We start from the raw sequence: 19,231 nt of genomic DNA, 5'->3' as shown, positions 1-19,231 counted from the left end.
TCAGTCCCCCCCCCCCTTTTTTTTTTTAGACTTCTGACATTTCGATCTTCTGATGCACGTCTCCTCTCTCTGCACAAGTTTGTCATTTTCTTCACGACTCACGATACACGGAGCACGGGGCATATTCGGCCCTTAATGCCCCTTTTCATGCTTGTTCTTGTTTTGTTCTAGTTTCTTGCTTCACTGTTGGTGGTTCTTCTATTTCTGACCCTTATTCCTTTATATTCTCTTGATTTCATAGCATGGGGTTCTGGCGCTGTTTTGTCCCTTGACTATCTGTTATCCCAGGCATAACTTAGCGATCCTCTCTAATCTTTCTTCTTTCTTTTCTTCTCTTTCTCTCTCTCTCTCTATTTTTATTTTATTTTATTTTATTTTATTTTTTTTTTCTTCACCTATATAGTTTGACTAGCAGATAAATGTATCAAGTTTTCCATTTGATTCCTTGGCTACTTGTATGCTCCGCACGACAGATCTTTCCTCCAAAATAATGGGATGGAAGGGTATGTGGGAATTTGGGAACCGGTGGCTAATCGAGCTCGTTCTCAAGTTACCCAGTAGCAATTTATCAGTTAACTAGTCAGCTACTTCTATTCCGCACCCCCAAAGACTGGACTTTGAGCAGAATTCCAAATGGTCCTAATATCCACCCATACCATTTCCAAATGCCCTATCTCTGTCCTGTACTGCGGCCAAGGTGGGGGGATCCATGCAATGTGAGCGAGTTACTTTTCTTTCCCAGCCTTTGGAGCGTTGTGCGGAGTGGTTTGTTTGGCAGGCGAATAATCATTTGTGCATGCATAACTGTAGTAGTTCTGTAAAATTATTTGCTTTAATCCCAACCCCCCACTGAAACGTGTTTCAGCGTGTTCATTTAAAAATAATGTTGCCAGGTCATGGGCCATAGAAGAAGGTTGGTTACCTATTATATTATCTGACTTTCTTCTGCTCGGTTAAGGTAGTTAGTTATCTGTAGTTGTCTACAGGAAAGGCTCTGCTGTTGGTTAGAAGCCCAATCCCCACCCCCCCCCAAAAAAAAAAAACATCGGCTAAGCCCCAAATAGCAGAGAAGAAACTTTACATCATCCATCTACAACATCCGTTCAAATCATCACTATCAGTTGGTTAATTCCTTAATATAGTAAGTAGTGCACTCCATGTCCATCCACTCCCCCCATCATTCTCTTCTAAATAAATCATCTTACAACCATCCTGTCCCTGGGGAGCAGTAGCCACGCTGTATCCCACCCGAGTTTTAATGCCAGCTCCCTTTTCAGCCCAACGCGTCAACACCAAACAACCAACCGTGACCGCGATTGCCCGAGAAATTTCCAATACTTATCCTCTCTCCCCACCCCCTCGTCCTCCTTCTTTCACCTTCTCCCTCGGCCTCCACGGACTCTCCAATCCATAGCCCTACCGCCGGGGGGATACACTTATAGCCTGCCCTTCGTGGGCTCAGTGCATTTTCTGCTTCTTGGTCCCGGTCGAGGGTCCCAGTGACTGGCACGGTGACGGTGACGGTGACGGTGACGGTGACGGTGACCCCCTGGTCGTGTGCATAGAAGCAACCATGGCGTATGTATCTTCAAACTCTTCCCTCGAATATCCTAATATATACATACGATAGCCTCCACTCGGAAGATTTTGTGATCCTGGACAGCAGCTGACGTCTACACCCGCAGTTCAAGCGGGTCGGGCAGTAGTACCAACACCATCAAAGGTAAATATCCCTCTCTCCTGCTTTCTCTCTCTCTTTTCTCTCCTCTCCTATTCTTTTCCTTCTTTTGAAACAGATACTGATTCATGGTATATAGTTGTTGCCAGATTCCGACCCCAAAATAAGGTCGAACTCGCCAGTGGGGGAGAGCCCATTGTCGAGTTCGAGGGCGACGACACATGCAAGATCAACGTATGTCTACCACCTTATTCTCCCTTTATTTTATTTTTACGAAATTCACCTCTAACCGGGAAAATAGTCAAAGGAGGCCGCAGGGGCCTTCACCTTCGACCGCGTTTTTGATATGAACTCCCAACAGCAGGACGTGTTCGATTTCTCCATCCGCTCCACCGTCGACGACATTCTCAATGGCTACAACGGCACTGTCTTCGCCTACGGTCAAACGGGTGCGGGAAAATCCTATACGATGATGGGTTCAGATATCGACGACGAGGCGGGGAAGGGTATTATCCCACGTATTGTTGAGCAGATGTTCGCTAGCATCCTTGCCAGTCCTGGGAATATTGAATACACAGTCCGTGTCAGCTACATGGAAATCTACATGGAGCGCATCAGAGATCTCTTGGTGCCGCATAACGATAATCTCCCTGTTCACGAAGAAAAGTCGCGCGGTGTCTATGTCAAGGGCCTGCTGGAAATTTACGTCTCGAGCGTGCAGGAAGTTTACGAAGTTATGCGCAGGGGTGGTGCCGCGAGGGCCGTCTCTGCAACGAACATGAACCAGGAATCTTCGCGATCACACTCAATTTTCGTCATTACTGTAACCCAGAAGAATGTGGAGACCGGTTCTGCCAAGAGTGGTCAGCTGTTCCTGGTCGACCTGGCTGGCAGTGAGAAGGTGGGAAAGACTGGCGCAAGCGGCCAAACCCTGGAAGAAGCCAAGAAGATCAACAAGAGTTTAAGTGCCCTTGGGATGGTCATCAATTCGTTAACGGACGGCAAATCCACACATATCCCCTACCGCGATTCGAAACTTACCCGGATTCTACAGGAGAGTTTGGGAGGGAACTCACGCACGACTTTGATAATTAACTGCTCTCCCAGCAGCTATAACGATGCAGAGACGCTCAGTACGCTTCGCTTTGGTGTGCGAGCTAAGGCCATCAAGAACAAGGCAAAAATTAACGCTGAGCTTAGTCCTGCGGAGCTGAAGATGTTGCTTAAAAAGGCCCAGATGCAGGTTGTCACTTTTGAGGCTTATATTAATGCCCTGGAATCGGAAGTTCAACTTTGGCGAGCTGGGGAGTCGGTACCAAAGGAGCGGTGGACGCCAGCAAGGACTGCTGAGGGACTGAGTGGCGTCAAGGCCGAGGCACGGGGAACTCCGCGTTCGGGGACCCCATCTCGTCTCCAGGCGGATATCTCAAAATCAGAGACTCCTAGCCGGCCCGATTCGAGAATGGGCGAACGCTCCAGCACCCCCAGCATCGTTCTCGAGAAGGATGAGCGCGAGGAATTTCTGCGACGGGAAAACGAACTTCAAGATCAACTTGCTGAAAAAGAAACACAAATTACCAATACCGAGAAGGATCTGATAGAAAAGAAGGAGGAGCTGAAGCTCCTCAAGGAAAGCACAATACGCACGGGAAAGGATAATGAGAAGCTTAACACAGAGGTCAGTGAGCTTCGAATGCAACTAGAGAAGGTCTCTTATGAGAGTAAGGAAGCGTGTATCACCATAGATACTCTGAAGGAGGCCAATCTTGAACTCACAGCCGAACTCGATGAGCTGAAGCAGCAGCTTCTTGACGTGAAGATAAGTGCCAAGCAAACTAGCGCGGCTTTGGATGAGAAGGACAAGAAGAAGGCCGAACGCATGGCTAAGATGATGGCTGGGTTTGACCTGGGGATGAACTTGTTCTCAGACAATGAGCGGAAAATCCAGAAGCTGGTGGAGCGGGTTGATGCGCTGCAGGCGTCCAACGAGGCCGGAGAGGCCATAGCGGTCGATGACCTCGCTGAACTTAGGACCAGTCTTATCGAAGCGCAGGGATTCGTTCGACAGGCGGAGCTGACTGTGAACGACCGGAGCATCTACCGGGAGTTGCCGGAAAACAAACGGATGGAGCTTGAGGACCGTATTGCAGATTTGCAACGCCAGTATGAGGCAGTGCTGGAGAATGGGCTGAGCAAGGCGGACGTGGAAGACCTTAAGACCCGCCTTGGTGAGGCATATAAGGGACGGGTGGAACATGAGTCGAACATGATCGAAGAGCTTCGGAGCGAACTGACGCAACGAGGAGATGAGCTCGAGCGCTTAAGACAAACTGTTGCCGAATTACAGTCTCGTGCTCCAACCAACGGTGCAGCGGCCAACGGCGCACCAGCAATCAATAGCAAGACGCTCCAGCAGCAAATTGCGGATTTCGACATCATGAAGAAGTCGCTAATGCGCGATCTGCAAAACCGGTGTGAGCGGGTGGTTGAGCTGGAGATCTCTCTGGATGAGACCCGCGAGCAATACAAGAACGTGCTGCAGTCGTCGAACAACAGGGCACAGCAGAAGAAGATGGCGTTCCTGGAGCGCAATCTGGAGCAGCTAACACATGTACAGCGGCAGCTCGTGGAGCAGAACGGCAGTCTCAAACGCGAGGTGGCGATTGCGGAGCGCAAACTCCTCGCACGCAATGAGCGGATTGAAAGTCTAGAAGCACTGTTGCAGGATTCTCAGGAGAAACTCACCGCTGCTAATCATCGGTATGCACCTATATAACTTTTGATCCATTTCCCGTTCCAGTTCGCTCATGCTAACTTTACCTTTTTCCTCTTAACCAGCTTCGAAGCCCAACTCACAGCCGTCAAGGAGCGCCTAGAAGCCGCCAAGGCCGGGTCAACGCGGGGGCTTCCCTCCTCCGACTCCACGGGATTCAGCTTCGGCGGGTCACGGATAGCAAAGCCCCTCCGTGGTGGCGGCGGCGCCACAGTCTCGAATGGTGGAGTTGTCAACCCTACACTCTCCGGTTTGCAGTTGCAGGAGAACACGTCTGGGTCTGGTCCAGCCAATGCGAAACGGTCCAGCTGGTTTTTCGATCGGCGATGATGGGTGCATTGCGAGGAGCTGTTGCGGCTACCGCAGCGTGTGTTTTCGTTTGATTTGAATGGTGAGGAGGAGGAGGAGGAGGAGGAGGAGGAGGAGGATGACGAACCAAGTGCAGCAATCCTCTAGTCGGTTTTTTTTTCCTCGTGGTTTACGGTATATTGCAGCTGGCCGTATCGTCGTCGTCGTCGTCATCGCCAAAGTCGAGGACGGGGGGCCAGAGTCGGAGGGCCCGTTTTTTGAATTTCCTAATGAATGTTATGTTGCGGAGGTGGGGGAAGCTGTCCCTCTTACTCTTACTATTACCATTGCCTTTGCGTTCACCTTTGTTTCTACCGTTGCCTCTGGCTTCGGTTGCGCGAAAGATTGTTTCACTGTAGATAGATTCATTGGGAGTAATTTTTAACCCCCCTCCCACCCTTTCTCTTTCTTCTTCTCCTCTCACGCTGTGGTCGTTTTTGGATTCTATTTTTGTCTTTTTGACTCATGTCATGTCCTAGCACTACTTCACACTCCTATCTCCCGAAACCTGATGATTTCTTTTTCATATCAAATGCTGAACCTTTGTATTCCTGTTCCCTTTCCTGATCTGCAACCTCTCATCAGTAGTGTTCAGAATAGATATCTACGGCGGAGCAGAGGCGTAGGTTGCTTTGGTCCAGCTGAATGCCTTGCTTGGTATTTAAGTAGATCACTGGCAGGTTTTGGTTATATATTACATCTTTGGGATCTCCTGAATCACTCCATCCAGATCTTTGCGATACCGGCATTGAGTTTGTATTAAAGAGATAAATGATAAATTTTCCCCTGCAAAATTTCCCCTGCCCCTGCCCCTGCCCCTGAACCCAAGTTTATTTATCATGTGGCACACTTTAACTATAACTAGTTATAAGTAAAATAACTAACGTAATTCCACACCGAGTCGGCCACCACACTGAGTCGGCCACCAAATTTCTCCACCTACTAATTTAACTGCTCATTCAATTCAACGCGCAATTATGCAACCAAAATGCAAGAAAAACTCTTCAAATTCAGTTGAGCAAGAGGGGAGGATTGAACTCGTGATAAAATCTATTCAAAATGATGAAAAGCTCTCAATTCGTGAAGCTGCAAAGCTATTTAATGTGCCTAGGTCTACTCTTCAAGATCGCCTCAAGCACCGGCCCTCACGGGTGAATTTACGCGCAAACTCTCACAAATTATCTGCTGCTGAAGAGGATAGGCTAGTTGAATGGGTGCTGGACCAAGCTAAACGAGGATTCCCCCCCCGGCCGGCATTTGTTGAAGATATGGCTAATTATCTTCTTACCTTACGGAATTCCACTGCCTCCACTGCCTCCCCCCCTTGGGTCAGCAAGAACTGGATTTCAAGGCTGATTAAACGTTGTACGGAGCTCTAAAACCGCTATTCCAGACGCTATAATCATGACCGGGCCAAGTGTGAAGATCAGCAGGTTATAAAGGATTGGTTTAAGACCTTAGGAGATACAATTGCTGAGCATGGGATTGTGCCAGAGGATATATACAACTTTGATGAGACTGGCTTTGCTATGGGGCTCTGTGCCACTACTAAGGTCATTACTAGTAGTAAGCACTATGGCAGAGCAAAGCTCCTACAGCCTGGAAACCGTGAATGGGTGGCTGTAGTTGAGTCAGTCAACGCGTCAGGATGGGCTCTACCTCCCTATCTCATCCTCAAAGGCCAGGGCTTGTTGGAAGGTTGGTTTGAAGGCCTTCCAGAAGACTGGAGGCTAGATGCCAGCCCAAATGGCTGGACTACTGATGAAATAGGCCTGAGATGGCTTCAACGGGTGTTTATTCCAGCAGCAGATCCTCGCAGAGTTGGCAGATCTATCCTTCTTATCCTGGACGGGCACGGCAGTCACCTTACCCCAGAATTTGACCAAATCTGCAAGGATAATACTATAATATGCCTTTGCATGCCGCCTCATTCCTCTCACCTTCTGCAGGCACTAGATGTGGGTGTTTTTTCAGTTTTAAAGCGAGCGTACGGAGATCTAGTTCAGCAGCGAATGCGGCTTGGATTTAATGCCATTTGGAAGGCAGATTTCCTAGATGCCTACCCTGCAGCACGCGCTGCAGCCTTCAAACCTCAGACTATTCAAAATGGCTTCAAGGCAACTGGAATAGTGCCCTTTCAGCCTGACTACGTCCTCCAGCAGCTGGATATTCAACTACGGACCCCTACCCCCCCACGCAGCAGCTCTAGCAATTCAACCATGTCCTGGGTGCTTCAAACACCTAGTAATCGCCAGCAATTACACTGGCAGGCGAATAAGATCAAGGGCTTAGTGGAGGGTCAGCCTCAAGGCTTTGTGGAAGGTTTTGACCAAATTATCAAGGCCTGTGAATATGGGATGGTCAGTGCCACAATTATTAAGAAGCAATACCAGGATATATTCAACACCGATGAGATAGAGAAGCAAAAGCGCAAGAGATCTAGGCGCCGAATTGGGCAGGAAGTAGGAGGTTTAACTAGTGAAGAAGTTCAAAGTCTTCTAGTAGACCCTATAGAGCCTGCAGAGCCTGTTGAACAGCCAGTTATTCAACCCCCCAAGCCTTCAGCTGCTGAGCCCGCAGCACGCGTACGAGCGCCACGAAGATGCAGCAATTGTGGAATGCTTGGGCATACAAGACTAAGATGCCCTCAACCAAGTGTAATTTAATTTAATTTAATTGAGCTTTGTTGCGTTGAGATAATTTGAATTAAAAACTACCTAGTTGGGATACAGTGAATTTGCTGGCCGACTCGGTGTGGAATTACGTTAACTAATAAAGGAAAAGTTAACGTAATCGATCACCGAGCGGATAACATCACCGAGCGGATAGCCTCCCACCCCAAACCCAGTCAAATTGCGAAATTAAGCAACCACCAAACTAGAATTTCTCATATATTTTATATAGATCTATTTCTTAGGTCTGTTGGCAGCTTCTAGCAGTATGATCAACTATATTACACTTGCTGCAGCGTGGCGGAGCTCACTTTCTAGGCGGCTGGTTCGAATTCTCTACCCCTTCTTGCACAGTTTAATCAATTGCTTGAGCCCTAGCTATTCCTTCCTCAGCTGTTAAAGCTCCATTCTGAGCTATAAATATATGAGCTTGCTTCTTCTTATGCTTTTTCTTCTCAACTGCAGCTCTTCAGCTCCTTATTTTCCTTTGCTAAGATAGCAGCACTACTGCATGGCCAGCTGGCATTTCTTAACCCAGTTGATTAAAGGCCTGATTTGTGGCTCTGAATAGCAGCTCTGTACGCTGCTTAATCCTGCTGCTTTGACATTCTAACTGCCTCACATTCCTAGGCGTTTGAAGAGGAGATGACTGAGATTCATGAGAACTTCCTGGGGGGGGGGGGGTAGCAGTATGAAGCTGAGTATGTAGATGTATGTAAGAGAACCTCATTCAGATTGTTCAGCACTAGACCCGTGCCTTTAAATCCATTGTTAAGAGTAGAGTCCTTGAATGCCTCCTTTCTGGCTGCAGGATAGAGTGCTAGAAAATCATCCTTGTTGATATGATTGATCCCTAATCTCATGCAATCCTCAATCCTGCGTCCGTAAGCTCGTTTTAAGGGTCCAAAGCAGCTCACATCTAGTGGCTGCAGGAGATGAGAGGAATGAGCTGGCATATAAAAAGGTATAACAGACTTCTCTGTGCAGTAGTGAACAGATTCAGATGTGCTGTGACTATCATGTCCATCCATAATCAATAGCCTATATCTACCAATCGTACGAACGTCTGCTTCTCAAAAGTCTCCTTGAGCTAGAATACCCAGCTTCTCCGTGGTCTAGCCATTTTCATTCTCGCACGATGGTAGGGTCTTCACATAAAGCTCACTTGTTGTATTTGCGTGGGAATCTAGATTTTGATAAATCTATTCACCCACAGTTGCGTTAACCCGAGAAGAGAGTAGTAAATTTGCCATATTTGTGCGTTTTCAACTCGGGGAGGCTGACCTCTTTCATCCATGGATATTATCCATTGAACTGGAGATTCTTCTTCCGTAGAGGTAGTTTTTGACAGTTTGGTTGAACATCCGCTCAAGAAACTAGACCGGCTAGTCTATAGTCTAGAGTGGAATAAGGAACGTGATGTTGATCTTTCCTGTCGATCTTCCCTCTTATATCTCGCTTATACTAGGGTCACCCACACCTCTGTATAAATTAGATCTAGTTGATACGTATTCTCTTAGCATAGAAGTAGAAATATAGATATATCGATATTACATTTGATAGTTATGAGCCCGGGTTCTTCCAAAGCCCGGTAGATTCCATATAAAACCTTTTATCGACGTTTTATTCTTTATACGCACCCTTGACCGGCATATCCTCGATATTTGACCCCTACCGACCTTCCGACCAACTGTTTACCAGCCCTGATTCTAACGTTTTTACCGCTCACCGTTTACGTTGGACCATGGCCACCAAATCGTCAATCGTTTTGAAGGCTTCGAGCGATTGGCCCCTTTGGTATCGAATTATCCTTAATAAGGCAGAGGACGAGTGCTTATTAGAATACGTCAAATTGGTCCAGACCAAGGAATCTTCTACACCAGCCGTAGAAGGCGGCGATGAAATCGTCAAAATCAGTTGGACGTTGCCGCCAAAACCACCGGTCAAGCCACAAGAAATCGCTATGCCAGAGTCCGATACCGAAGCCAGCCAGAGAGAGTATGAGATCAAACTCGCTCGTACTAAGATCAATTGAAGATCTACAAAGAGGCTATAAAAGGCCTAGGAGCCGTTCGAAGCTTGATCTTCATGGCTGTCGATAAAGATCACCTCTTGTCATATAACTAATAGACGTCGAAACCGCAGCGGAGGCTTTGTTAATCCTTAGCCAACGCCTATCGCCAACTGCCGCTGAGAGGGTGGCTGATGTCCGAAAACGCTATAACACACTTCTCGAAGCGCCGAAAAACTGGAACCTAGCTGATTGGCTAGACGATTGGCCTATGTCGTAGAAGATATACCGATATTACGTTCGATACATTAAATGATTTAGCAGCAACATATTTTGAATGAGATTTGTCCGGTTTTATAACATTAATAGTTAATAAGAGCCTTCTTTCTTGATTAGAAGCTTGATCTTTTGATTTGGGGGGCATATTGAATGATTTGATGAATGCGGATGATTTGGGGCGGGAAGCTATCGCTCGATGATGGATTACGCTATACGAGATGGCGGAGGCTTGTACGAAGGCAGGGTCTGAGTAACAAAAAGGGTAGGGCGTAGCCCCCTGTAATATCTCCCCTATTCGCGTCTGATAGTTTCTGACATGTTCAGCCAAAAGAATTCTCGGCTTACAATCTTGTACATGACTTCTCGACCTGGATGTCCTGCTAGCTTTGAGCCACGCATCTCCTGCAGAAGATGTGTTCGAAGAGGTTCAGAGTTAGAAACCACTGCGTCCCACAGAAACAGAGCTCCCCTTGACTGTCAAGTGTGCACTCAGAGATGTCAATACGGACTCCTAGGTCAGTTGGGAACTTGGGGCTTTCTCTGATGAACAGCATTAATCAACTAAGTGAGAGTGTCATTGACTTGACAAGCCTGGTTCCAATGGTCTTTAGGAGTGAGGCTGGGAGGACCAGAGTACTGATGAAGCTCGTATGACATCATGAGTCGTTGAGAAGTCTTGGATGAGCACTGTGTCCAGCAGGCGTGCTTCGCGGCTCTTCCAAGGAAAGTCCTTTTCATTCTTTGACATGTCTTGTTCCCATTGTGATAGTGCGTCAGCAAGTGCGTTCTGCACGCCCGGACAGTAGTGGATGAGGAAGTTGAATTGACTGAGAAATTAAGACCAGGGGACCTGACGTTCAGAGAGCTTGTGAGCGGCTGTGAAGTAATCCAGATTCTTATGGTCAGTCAGAATCTTAAAATCTTTCACACTACGAAGTTCTGCATCCCGTTCCTCCAAGCACCTTATGATTACCAGGAGTTCCTTGTCGTAGATCTCATAATTGCACTCATCGGGGGTGCTCTTCCTGGACATAAAGGCGCAAGGTCGCAGGACTCAATCATCATCATACTGCATGAGAGCTCCACCCTCATGTAGCCAGATGAGTCAGTTTTTACTACAGTCTCGCGGTCAGGGTCAAAAGCTAGTAACATAGGCGCAGTTGTGAACATCTTCTTGAGTTTTTCAAAGACTGTATTCGCAGTGTCCGTTCAATGGAATGTGACATCTTTCCATGTGAGATCGGTCAGTGGTGAGGCAATCTCAGAGAAGTCTTGTATAAATCTCTGATAGAAGTTAGTGAATCCTAGAAAACTGTGTACGCGTTTTACTGTGATGGGAGCTTGCCATTCAAGGATAGCTGTAATCTTCTGAGGGTTCATGCTGATGCCTTTGTCTGCTTCTATTATGAAACTGAGATATCTTGTTGTCACTTTGAAGTCGCATTTGTCAATGTCAATGTGAAGACCAGCTTCACGGAGTCTTGTGAGCACTTTGCGTACATGATCTCAGTGTTGCTCCAATGATCCGTTATGAGAATATCGTCCGTATAGGCAGAGACAAATTCGTCCAGGTAATCTCCCAATGCCCAGTTAATATATTTCTGGAATGTGCTTGGGGCATTGACTAGTCCGGAAGAGGTGACTGTCCACTCGAAGAGCCCGTAGCGTGTATGGAAGGCTGTGAGCCACTCATCGCACTTCTTGATGCGTAGTTTGTGGAAGGCAGCGATAATATCAAGCTTAGTGAACCAGCAAAGAATTCATCATAGTGTAAGGGAAGCTTGAGTGTCGGGTCTTGAGAAGAATTTCAAGTGAGCTTATTCAGAGATTTCTGTATATCTGCAAGACTGGCAGTGAAAATTTGAATAAGCTAAGCTCTGTGCTTCGTAAGCGTAGCCAGCATGTCGGTGAACCTCCTACGTCAACATTGAGCTTGACTATGTGGGTTCAATATCTAGTGCAAGGGCCGGCGAAACCTCGCATTTACGAGGGGGTTCTGAGAGAATACACTGCAGATTTAACTGAGACCTTCTGAGGTTGAATCATTGCATATTGACATAGCCCACTGTCTATCATGGTCTCTATATTATACAGACCATCTACGATCGCAGGAACACATATTGCATTAACAGTCATCTCTTTCTAAAGAGCTCTCCAGTCCATCTGTCAGCTCTTGTCAGTGATTTTTAACAAGAGTTACTCCTTTCCCTGTCTAGAATGAGCATCTTCGACCTTGTTTTCTTGAGAGTCTTCGGGTTTAGCTCCGACAGGATCCTGAACTAAGGTATGGTTGGAGCAGACAGGGTGTTTAACGGGGACGAATGAGTTGATGCAGCGTGAGGCAATGTGCCCAGGCCTTGCGCAATTGATACACATTTTCTTGGGCGCGCCTTTTCACAGCATCAACACTCCCAGGGACTCTGAATGACTTCGCGGCGGTGGCGTCTGGCATGGGATGCAAGATATGCCACGCTGAACTGCCAGTTCATGGCATCGGTGGAAACAGTGATAATACAAGGAGAAGTTGAGATGAACCTCTGGCCACAGTTCTGAATAGCCTTCACCTGGAGAAGCTTATTCTCAATCATACAGAGGTTGGTGCAATACTCCACGTAGCTGTCCATGCTGGCTTGTGAAACTGCCTCCCTTAAGGAGCTCCAAGTTGAGGGCTTTCTGAAGCATACTAATCTTGATCTTGTCATCCCAAAACTGTCCTTCAGCTTCTTGGATCTTCTGGTCGAAGGTTGGAAGGAAGGTTGCAAGGGAAAGGCTGCGTTGATGGATGTTTTGAAGCCAGCTAAGAGCTTTTGCAGCAAGGGCAGGGTCAGAAAAGAGGATATCCTCTTCTTCATCACTAGTGATAGAGACGTCGGCGGTGAATCGCATAAACTATATGAGGTCGCCATGGTCATCAGACCTTTCGCTGGCTCGTCACCTCTCGTGGCTAGTTATAGGGATACGTAGGATCCCTTCGTTCGTGAGCAGCCCTATACTATATGTTGGGCTTCGGTGGAGCTACCTCCATAAGTCTCGTGTTGCTGTTCTCTTGACAGGAGAGAACGAATGAATGAATGAACGATTCTTCATGTAACGGGCTAGTTACTGAAAACAGTGGATAACTAACGAGTATAAACAACTAGAAGGAATCGTTAAGAAAGAAGAAAAGAAAAGAGAGATCATATCAAGACAGAGCCTTGGTAATAAAGGAAAAGTAATACGAGGATGGCGGAGGCTTATACGAAGGCAGAGTTTGAGTAACAGGAAGGGTAGGGAGCAGCCCCTTATAATTATCCTCTTTGATGATGCCAGGCGGCTGCCCAAGTGAGAATATTCTGAGAGGGAACGGACCTTCGGCAGCTGGTCGGAGCAGGTTCGTATGAAAAACATGAATTCCAGGTGTATCTAGTTGGTAGTTATCACTACCAAGCACCGTGGTGACTGTGTACTTGGAGTAGCGGTAGTCAAATGTTCGAGAAGGTCAGTCCATTCGTGTATTCTTGAGATCCAGCAAAACTTTCATCCCACTTCACTCCGCGTGGCTGGACTCTACGTACGTTCGCTTCGTCTTCGTAATCTTGCGGTAGTCAAGTGTTCAAGAAGGTCAGTCCATTCGTGTATTTGAGATCCAGCCAAGCTTTCATCCCACTTCACTCCGCGTGGCTGGACTCTACGTACGTTCGCTTCGTCTTCATAATCTCGCGGTAGTCAAGTGTTCAAGAAGGTCAGTCCATTCATGTATTTTTGAGATTCAGCCAAGCTTTCATCCCACTTCACTCCGCGTGGCTGGACTCTACGTACGTTCGCTTCGTCTTCGTAATCTTGCGGTAGTCAAGTGTTCAAGAAGGTCAGTCCATTCGTGTATTCTTGAGATCCAGCCAAGCTTTCATCCCACTTCACTCCGCGTGGCTGGACTCTACGTACGTTCGCTTCGTCTACGTAATCTCGCGGTAGTCAAGTGTTCAAGGTCAGTCCATTCGTGTATTTTTGAGATTCAGCCAAGCTTTCATCCCACTTCACTCCGCGTGGCTGGACTCTACGTACGTTCGCTTCGTCTTCATAATTTCGCGGTAGTCAAGTGTTCAAGAAGGTCAGTCCATTCATGTATTTTTGAGATCCAGCCAAGCTTTCATCCCACTTCACTCCGCGTGGCTGGACTCTACGTACGTTCGCTTCGTCTTCATAATCTCGTTGGGCACTTGCCATGGAAGCTTCGGCCCACTCACGGGCTCTTTTGAGTTTGCTTACAATATTCTCTGCTGATTTTATTGGGCAATGAGCAGTGTCAAACTCCTTAGGCGTTTCATCGGTGAAATCGAGTCTCCAGATCGAATCCATGAAGAAGAACAGGGTCACCCCTGTTGTAGCAGATTCGAGGTTGTTGATGGCAATCTCTGTGTGTGGAAGTAGGTCACTCATCATCTTGCGCGTAGTTGCAGAACTTCTGAAGAATGAATGTTCTTGACTGTCTGAATCATTCACTCAGAAGCCCCATCAGTCTCAGGATGGTAAGCAGGAGATAGATGATGTTTTATCTTGAGAAGTTGACAGACACGAGAGTCCACATAGCACTAATGAATTGGGTCCCACGATCAGACATTATAGAAGAAGGAAGTCTGTATGTATGATAGAATGAGCCTTTCAGAAAGGTGTGCGCGACTGTTTTACCATCCATCTGCTCACATGGCTGCAGAATGACACCCTTACCGAGGCTGTCCACAATAACCATGATGTTCTGGTATCCATTCTTTTGGGAAGTGGCACTGCAAAGTCTACAGTGATATCTCGCCAGACACATTCAGGGATTGGCAAAGGTTTTAGAATTTCCTTTTAGGGTTCACGCCATGCAGTGACAGAGCTGCAAGGATTGCAGTTTCGGACAAAATGAAGAATATCCTTGGACATTTCAGACCAGTAAAGTTCTCAGACGATAATCATATACATGACTTCGTGGCTTGGGTGCCCAGCAAGTGGAGAATCATGAATTTCTTGCATGATTCTTATCCTAAGAGGTTCTGAATTAGGCACCCATCGTCTTTCACGGAAGCACAGATGGTCTTCTTCATCAATGGGACATGCCGAGATGTCAGTTTCCATGTGAAGTTCTGATGGGAATCTTTGCTTCCCCCCGCGTACGGCCTGTGCGGCTGCTTGAAGCTGTTCATCAAGAGCTAATGCATTTTTCCAATGTTCTTCCAGTGGAAGTTCGTGAACAGATTGAGAGGGAGTAACTTCCTCTCGCGGGGCAGAGGTAGTTCGGCAAGTGACTGGGATAGTGCATACAGTGAAGGCATGAGCAGTTACATGCGCTATCAGAGTCTTTTCTTTTGAGAACGTAGGGCTAAGTAGACAGCGCTCTTGATTTTTCCAGCAGAGTCATCAGAAGGCATATCCTGTTCTCGACGGAAAAGTACGTCCGCTAGTGTGTTTTGTATTCCAGGGCGGTAGCAGATTGTAAACGAAAAGCAGCTCAAGAATTCTGACCAATGCATCTGACACTCCGTAAGGTTTTGTACAGTCATGAAATATTTCAGATTCTTGTGGTCAGTGATGATCTCAAACTTTTTGACACTAGTAAGCTCTGAGTTCCATTCTTCAAGACAACGGATGATTGGTAAAAGTTCCTTGCCATAGATCTCATGGTTGCATTCTCCAGGCGAACTTTTCCTGGACATAAAGGCACTCCATATTTCAATGGAATGATTAGGCGAATGCAGTCTTCAAGAGACTGAAGCAGATGTTCATAACTGCACTTATTCTGACCACATTTGACCCTGACCGGCAGACAGTCCTTGAGACTGACTCCTCTGGATACGTCGTTGGCGGAGCACTGATGCAATATGATGATAAGGGAGTCTTACGACCATGTCCTTTCGAGTCAGATCTGTCAGTGGTCGTATGACATCTGATAGGAGCCTCCCATTCAAGAATGGCAGTCACTTCTTGGGAGGCCAGCGCTGACGTGAGGAGTCCAATCCATTGGGTCAGGTGCGGTCATTATGGGCGGTGGGGTGAATGGAACAGTCCGATTACGGTAGCCTTGGACCGTATGAAATTGAGCAAGATCGTTATCCAGTTGACAAAGATCGGTGCAGTACAATGTAGATGGTGGGTTTCAGAGACGACCTACATTTCGATTCAACAGTTCAAAACTCAGGTTTCTGCTCAGCAAGTTGATTTTGATAACATCGTCCCAATTTTGATCTCCAGCTTTTAAAAGCTTACGATCAAACTCTTGGAGGTAGTTCGCGAGGGCAGTGTTCTTTTGTCGATTTCTATTTAGGCAATAAAGTGCTTAGACTTGATGTGTAGCGTCTAGAAAGAGCACGTCAAGTTGATGAAATACATTCTCAGGTGTACGCTGATTTCGGTGCAGGAATCTATCCATGGTTGAAAGTTCGCAAGAGCATCTCCATTCAGTCGGCTGTAGATGAATTGATAGAGAACCAATAACAAGACCATCAACACTAAGCTTGACCTTCGCTTTTGATTTCCAGGCAAGGTATAAGGAGTGGTCGCCCTTATATTCGTCTAGGACAGCCAATCGTTCCTTCGGAGGCTTAACAGGCGGGGTAGGCGGGGCGGGGCAGGCGGGGCAGGCGTAGGTACATTGAATGTTATGGGGTTCAGTTCATTCAGTCAGTGCTGCAGTTCAGCCATCTGTGCAGCTTGTTGCTGCACCAATCTCCGGAGGTTAGCATTATCAGCTGCAAGAGAGTTGGTGTCAGGGAAGGTTTCTGCTGGGGGTGGCGCTCTAAAGGAGGGTCGCAATGCATGTTTTTAGGGAAAGGAAGTCTTGGGCACTCTGGCCTTCTATAGATGAAGGCTCTCGGGCATTATTCTCAGAGCGAAGACTCTCTATCCTTATTCTCAGGACGAAGGCTCTCAGGCCTTATAAGATATAAAAGAACAAATTCATAATGGAACAGGGGTGCGACCGAATACGGCCCTAGCACTTCCTTTATAGAACAGAAAGACGAATTCGTCAGAAGGAGAAAAGAAAAGAGAAGAGAAAAGACTGAAAGCTATGAAGGTGGGGCAACAGACTTTTATACGTGTCAGACCGGAAGAGGGATAATCCGGGATTAACCGCAAGGGCGGTCGAATAATCCGGGCGAAGAGGTTTTGATTACGAATGATTATCACCAGGGCGTTCGTTAGTTAGCCTATTACACAACAACACATGCTCTAAGTAGTAAATATTTTGAGTGTTTTAGTTCTCATTCAAATCTCAAAGAACTGAGCAGTCTTTAAACATTGCTCCATGCTATCTCTGAAGAGCTTCTGACATCAAGTATCATCTGCTGCAGAGGTTTTGATATAGGACCTGTAGCTTATGTTGATGCTGATTGAGCAGGTATGGATCTGAAATTCCACTTCATCACTGACTATATCATTTATATAACTGATGATTCTATTGCCTCGAGAAGTTGTAAGCAGGCTGATGTCTCTAGATCCTCTATAGAAGCTGAGTATATCTCGTTCTTGAAGGCTGTCTATAAGCTAGTTCATTTCAGAGAGCTTCTTGCTGATGTTAGGTTTCTGTTCTCCCCTTTCATCTTAATGATTTAGACACTGCTGATGAGACTGTTTTACTTTCTGCCAACTCTTTCATCTTCGCTATTCATGCTGACAACAAGTCTGCATAGAGCTCTTTTCCAGTGAAGCTATATCATGCTGCTCCAAGCACATGAAGGTCTGCTTTCACTCTCTTTAACATCTTGTTCACAAGAATAAGATTATACTTCACTACGTGCTGTCTGCAGATGATGTGGCACACAGTCTTACCAAGTCACTGAGGGCCACAAAGTTCACGCGCAGAAAGGAGATTGTAAAGTTGAGAGAATGAATTCAATATCTTCATTTAACTTTTTTCTTTCTTTCTTTCTTTCTTTTTTTTTTTTTTTTTTTTGGTGGGGTTTCACTGTCTTGTTTTGCCAGTTGGTTCTATACCTGTACTTGGCAGCAAGCCTATTTCTATATATAATATTGAGTACTCCTACGGCGAGTCGGGGTGTCGGAACCTTCCGTTACGTGACCTATATTCCACTGTATAGGCGTTCTCGTAGTTAGCAACCTTTCCAATCGATCAACCTTGCCATTCTGTCAGGAATATTTCACCAAGATAACCCCAGAAGGGGGACGTAAAACGCACACCTTATTAGGCCGAAGTCTGCAGGTAAACTAACAGGGCCGAAGCCCGAGAACAAACACCACCTACGCCCGAAGGCCTCACTTTTCCACCACCTCTCCTCCTCCAAACTCCTGTTCAGCGACGGGGACGGGGGGCACGGGTACTCCTGCCTGCAGGGAGTTAGCGGTACGACGCCGCAACAGGTGGGTGTAGACTTACCATCTGGCAGAGGATCTGAGTCATCTGCTCCATCTGAAGTGAGATCTTCTCCAGCAGCTGCACAGTCTCCGTGGCGCTTCTGGCGGCGCCAACTACCCCCTTTTTCTTGGGAATAGTTACTCTGAGGTGTTTCTCTACATCGGAGACCCACTTATGCGCTTCCTTCTGGAGTTGGGCCAGGGGGACCTCCCCGATGCTGACAGAGTCCGCCAACACCTGGAGGCTTGAGAGCCTGGCCCTGTACTGCATTGGCACCTATCCGAGTCAGTGTCGCTGCAGCGCTGTCTCAGATAAAAAACATACAGGAAGGCACGAGTCGTTATTCTTTGCGCAACGGAAACAGCGCGAATTTAGACTTGAGCGGCTGCAGAAAATTCCTCCATTCTTGAGCTGCTTAGCGCAGCGGAGGCAGCAGGAAGTGCCAGCAAGTTGACGAGCAGGCAGTTCCCCAACAATGCCCTTCGCCATTGCACTTGCCAGAGAAGGAGTGGAAACTGTAGGTCCCTGAGTCCCCAACGCCTCACAGCGCCGGGTTCTAAGGACTGGGCTTCTCGAGTCCACTACCCTCGGATCCAACTCCTCCACCGACAAGTACGATGAATGACACTGTGAAGGTCCTGCCACAGAATCCTTGAGAGCCGGCGTATGGGGAGCACGAGGGGTCGTCGGCGCCCGGGAGGAGGGAGTGGGCGCCGGGGGGGTGGCAGCCACTGCCTCCGCCTCAGGCGCAGGCGACGACTTGACGACGGCATCATGGCACGTCATCTCCTCTGGCCTGGCTTTTTTGGCTGTGGCAGGGGTGGTAGCTGCCTCACGCAACTTGCGTTTTGGAGGCACTGTTCAGACATCATTACCACACTCTCTCTGCTCGATAGACGGAGTATTATACTCACTATTGGCTGGGCCGAGGGGGAGGACGTGTAGTGACGGGAGGAGATAGTTCTTTCGAAAATTTTCTATCCAACCAGTCAGTATTTCATCGTTTTACACCGTTTTTCTTGGAAGACCACCTACGAGGGGAGGAAGGAGTTTGATGAGACTATATTGCGCTCGTTAGCAATGTCTTAACCCACATCAAGGGGTATATAGAAGTTATGCTTACCCGGCAGCAGGGTGGGGA

At 47.3% G+C, this 19,231-nt stretch overlaps 5 protein-coding genes across 5 annotated transcripts; 3 read left to right on the top strand and 2 right to left on the bottom strand.

Annotated features, from left to right (window-relative positions):
* Positions 1 to 1,258: 1,258 nt before the first annotated feature.
* PAAG_03445 (kinesin heavy chain) lies at positions 1,259 to 4,781 on the top strand (the record flags this gene model as incomplete). Its single annotated transcript, XM_002794854.1, has 6 exons — positions 1,259 to 1,306; positions 1,415 to 1,578; positions 1,686 to 1,723; positions 1,818 to 1,912; positions 1,980 to 4,438; positions 4,517 to 4,781. 6 exons carry the CDS (start codon positions 1,259 to 1,261, stop codon positions 4,779 to 4,781), a joined length of 3,069 nt encoding a protein of 1,022 aa, XP_002794900.1.
* Positions 4,782 to 9,215: 4,434 nt separating this feature from the next.
* PAAG_03443 (hypothetical protein) lies at positions 9,216 to 9,762 on the top strand (the record flags this gene model as incomplete). The annotated part of the gene is made up of 2 exons (XM_015844971.1): positions 9,216 to 9,489; positions 9,602 to 9,762. The coding sequence occupies 2 exons, from the start codon at positions 9,216 to 9,218 to the stop codon at positions 9,760 to 9,762; spliced, it is 435 nt and encodes a 144-aa protein (XP_015701945.1).
* A 4,070-nt stretch (positions 9,763 to 13,832) lies between these two features.
* Positions 13,833 to 14,180, bottom strand: PAAG_11626 (hypothetical protein; the record flags this gene model as incomplete). The annotated part of the gene is made up of 1 exon (XM_015847243.1): positions 13,833 to 14,180. The coding sequence occupies one exon, from the start codon at positions 14,178 to 14,180 to the stop codon at positions 13,833 to 13,835; it is 348 nt and encodes a 115-aa protein (XP_015703152.1).
* Positions 14,181 to 15,687: 1,507 nt separating this feature from the next.
* Positions 15,688 to 16,211, top strand: PAAG_11625 (hypothetical protein; the record flags this gene model as incomplete). Its single annotated transcript, XM_015847242.1, has 2 exons — positions 15,688 to 15,930; positions 16,071 to 16,211. The coding sequence occupies 2 exons, from the start codon at positions 15,688 to 15,690 to the stop codon at positions 16,209 to 16,211; spliced, it is 384 nt and encodes a 127-aa protein (XP_015703151.1).
* Positions 16,212 to 17,990: 1,779 nt separating this feature from the next.
* Positions 17,991 to 18,876, bottom strand: PAAG_03442 (hypothetical protein; the record flags this gene model as incomplete). The annotated part of the gene is made up of 3 exons (XM_002794851.2): positions 17,991 to 18,062; positions 18,112 to 18,366; positions 18,415 to 18,876. The coding sequence occupies 3 exons, from the start codon at positions 18,874 to 18,876 to the stop codon at positions 17,991 to 17,993; spliced, it is 789 nt and encodes a 262-aa protein (XP_002794897.2).
* Between the last annotated feature and the right edge of the window lie 355 nt (positions 18,877 to 19,231).

The sequence above is a fragment of the Paracoccidioides lutzii genome, assembly GCF_000150705.2.
Source record: "Paracoccidioides lutzii Pb01 unplaced genomic scaffold supercont2.7, whole genome shotgun sequence".
NCBI lineage: Eukaryota > Fungi > Ascomycota > Eurotiomycetes > Onygenales > Ajellomycetaceae > Paracoccidioides > Paracoccidioides lutzii.
This window is presented reverse-complemented; position numbering and strand designations above follow the sequence as displayed.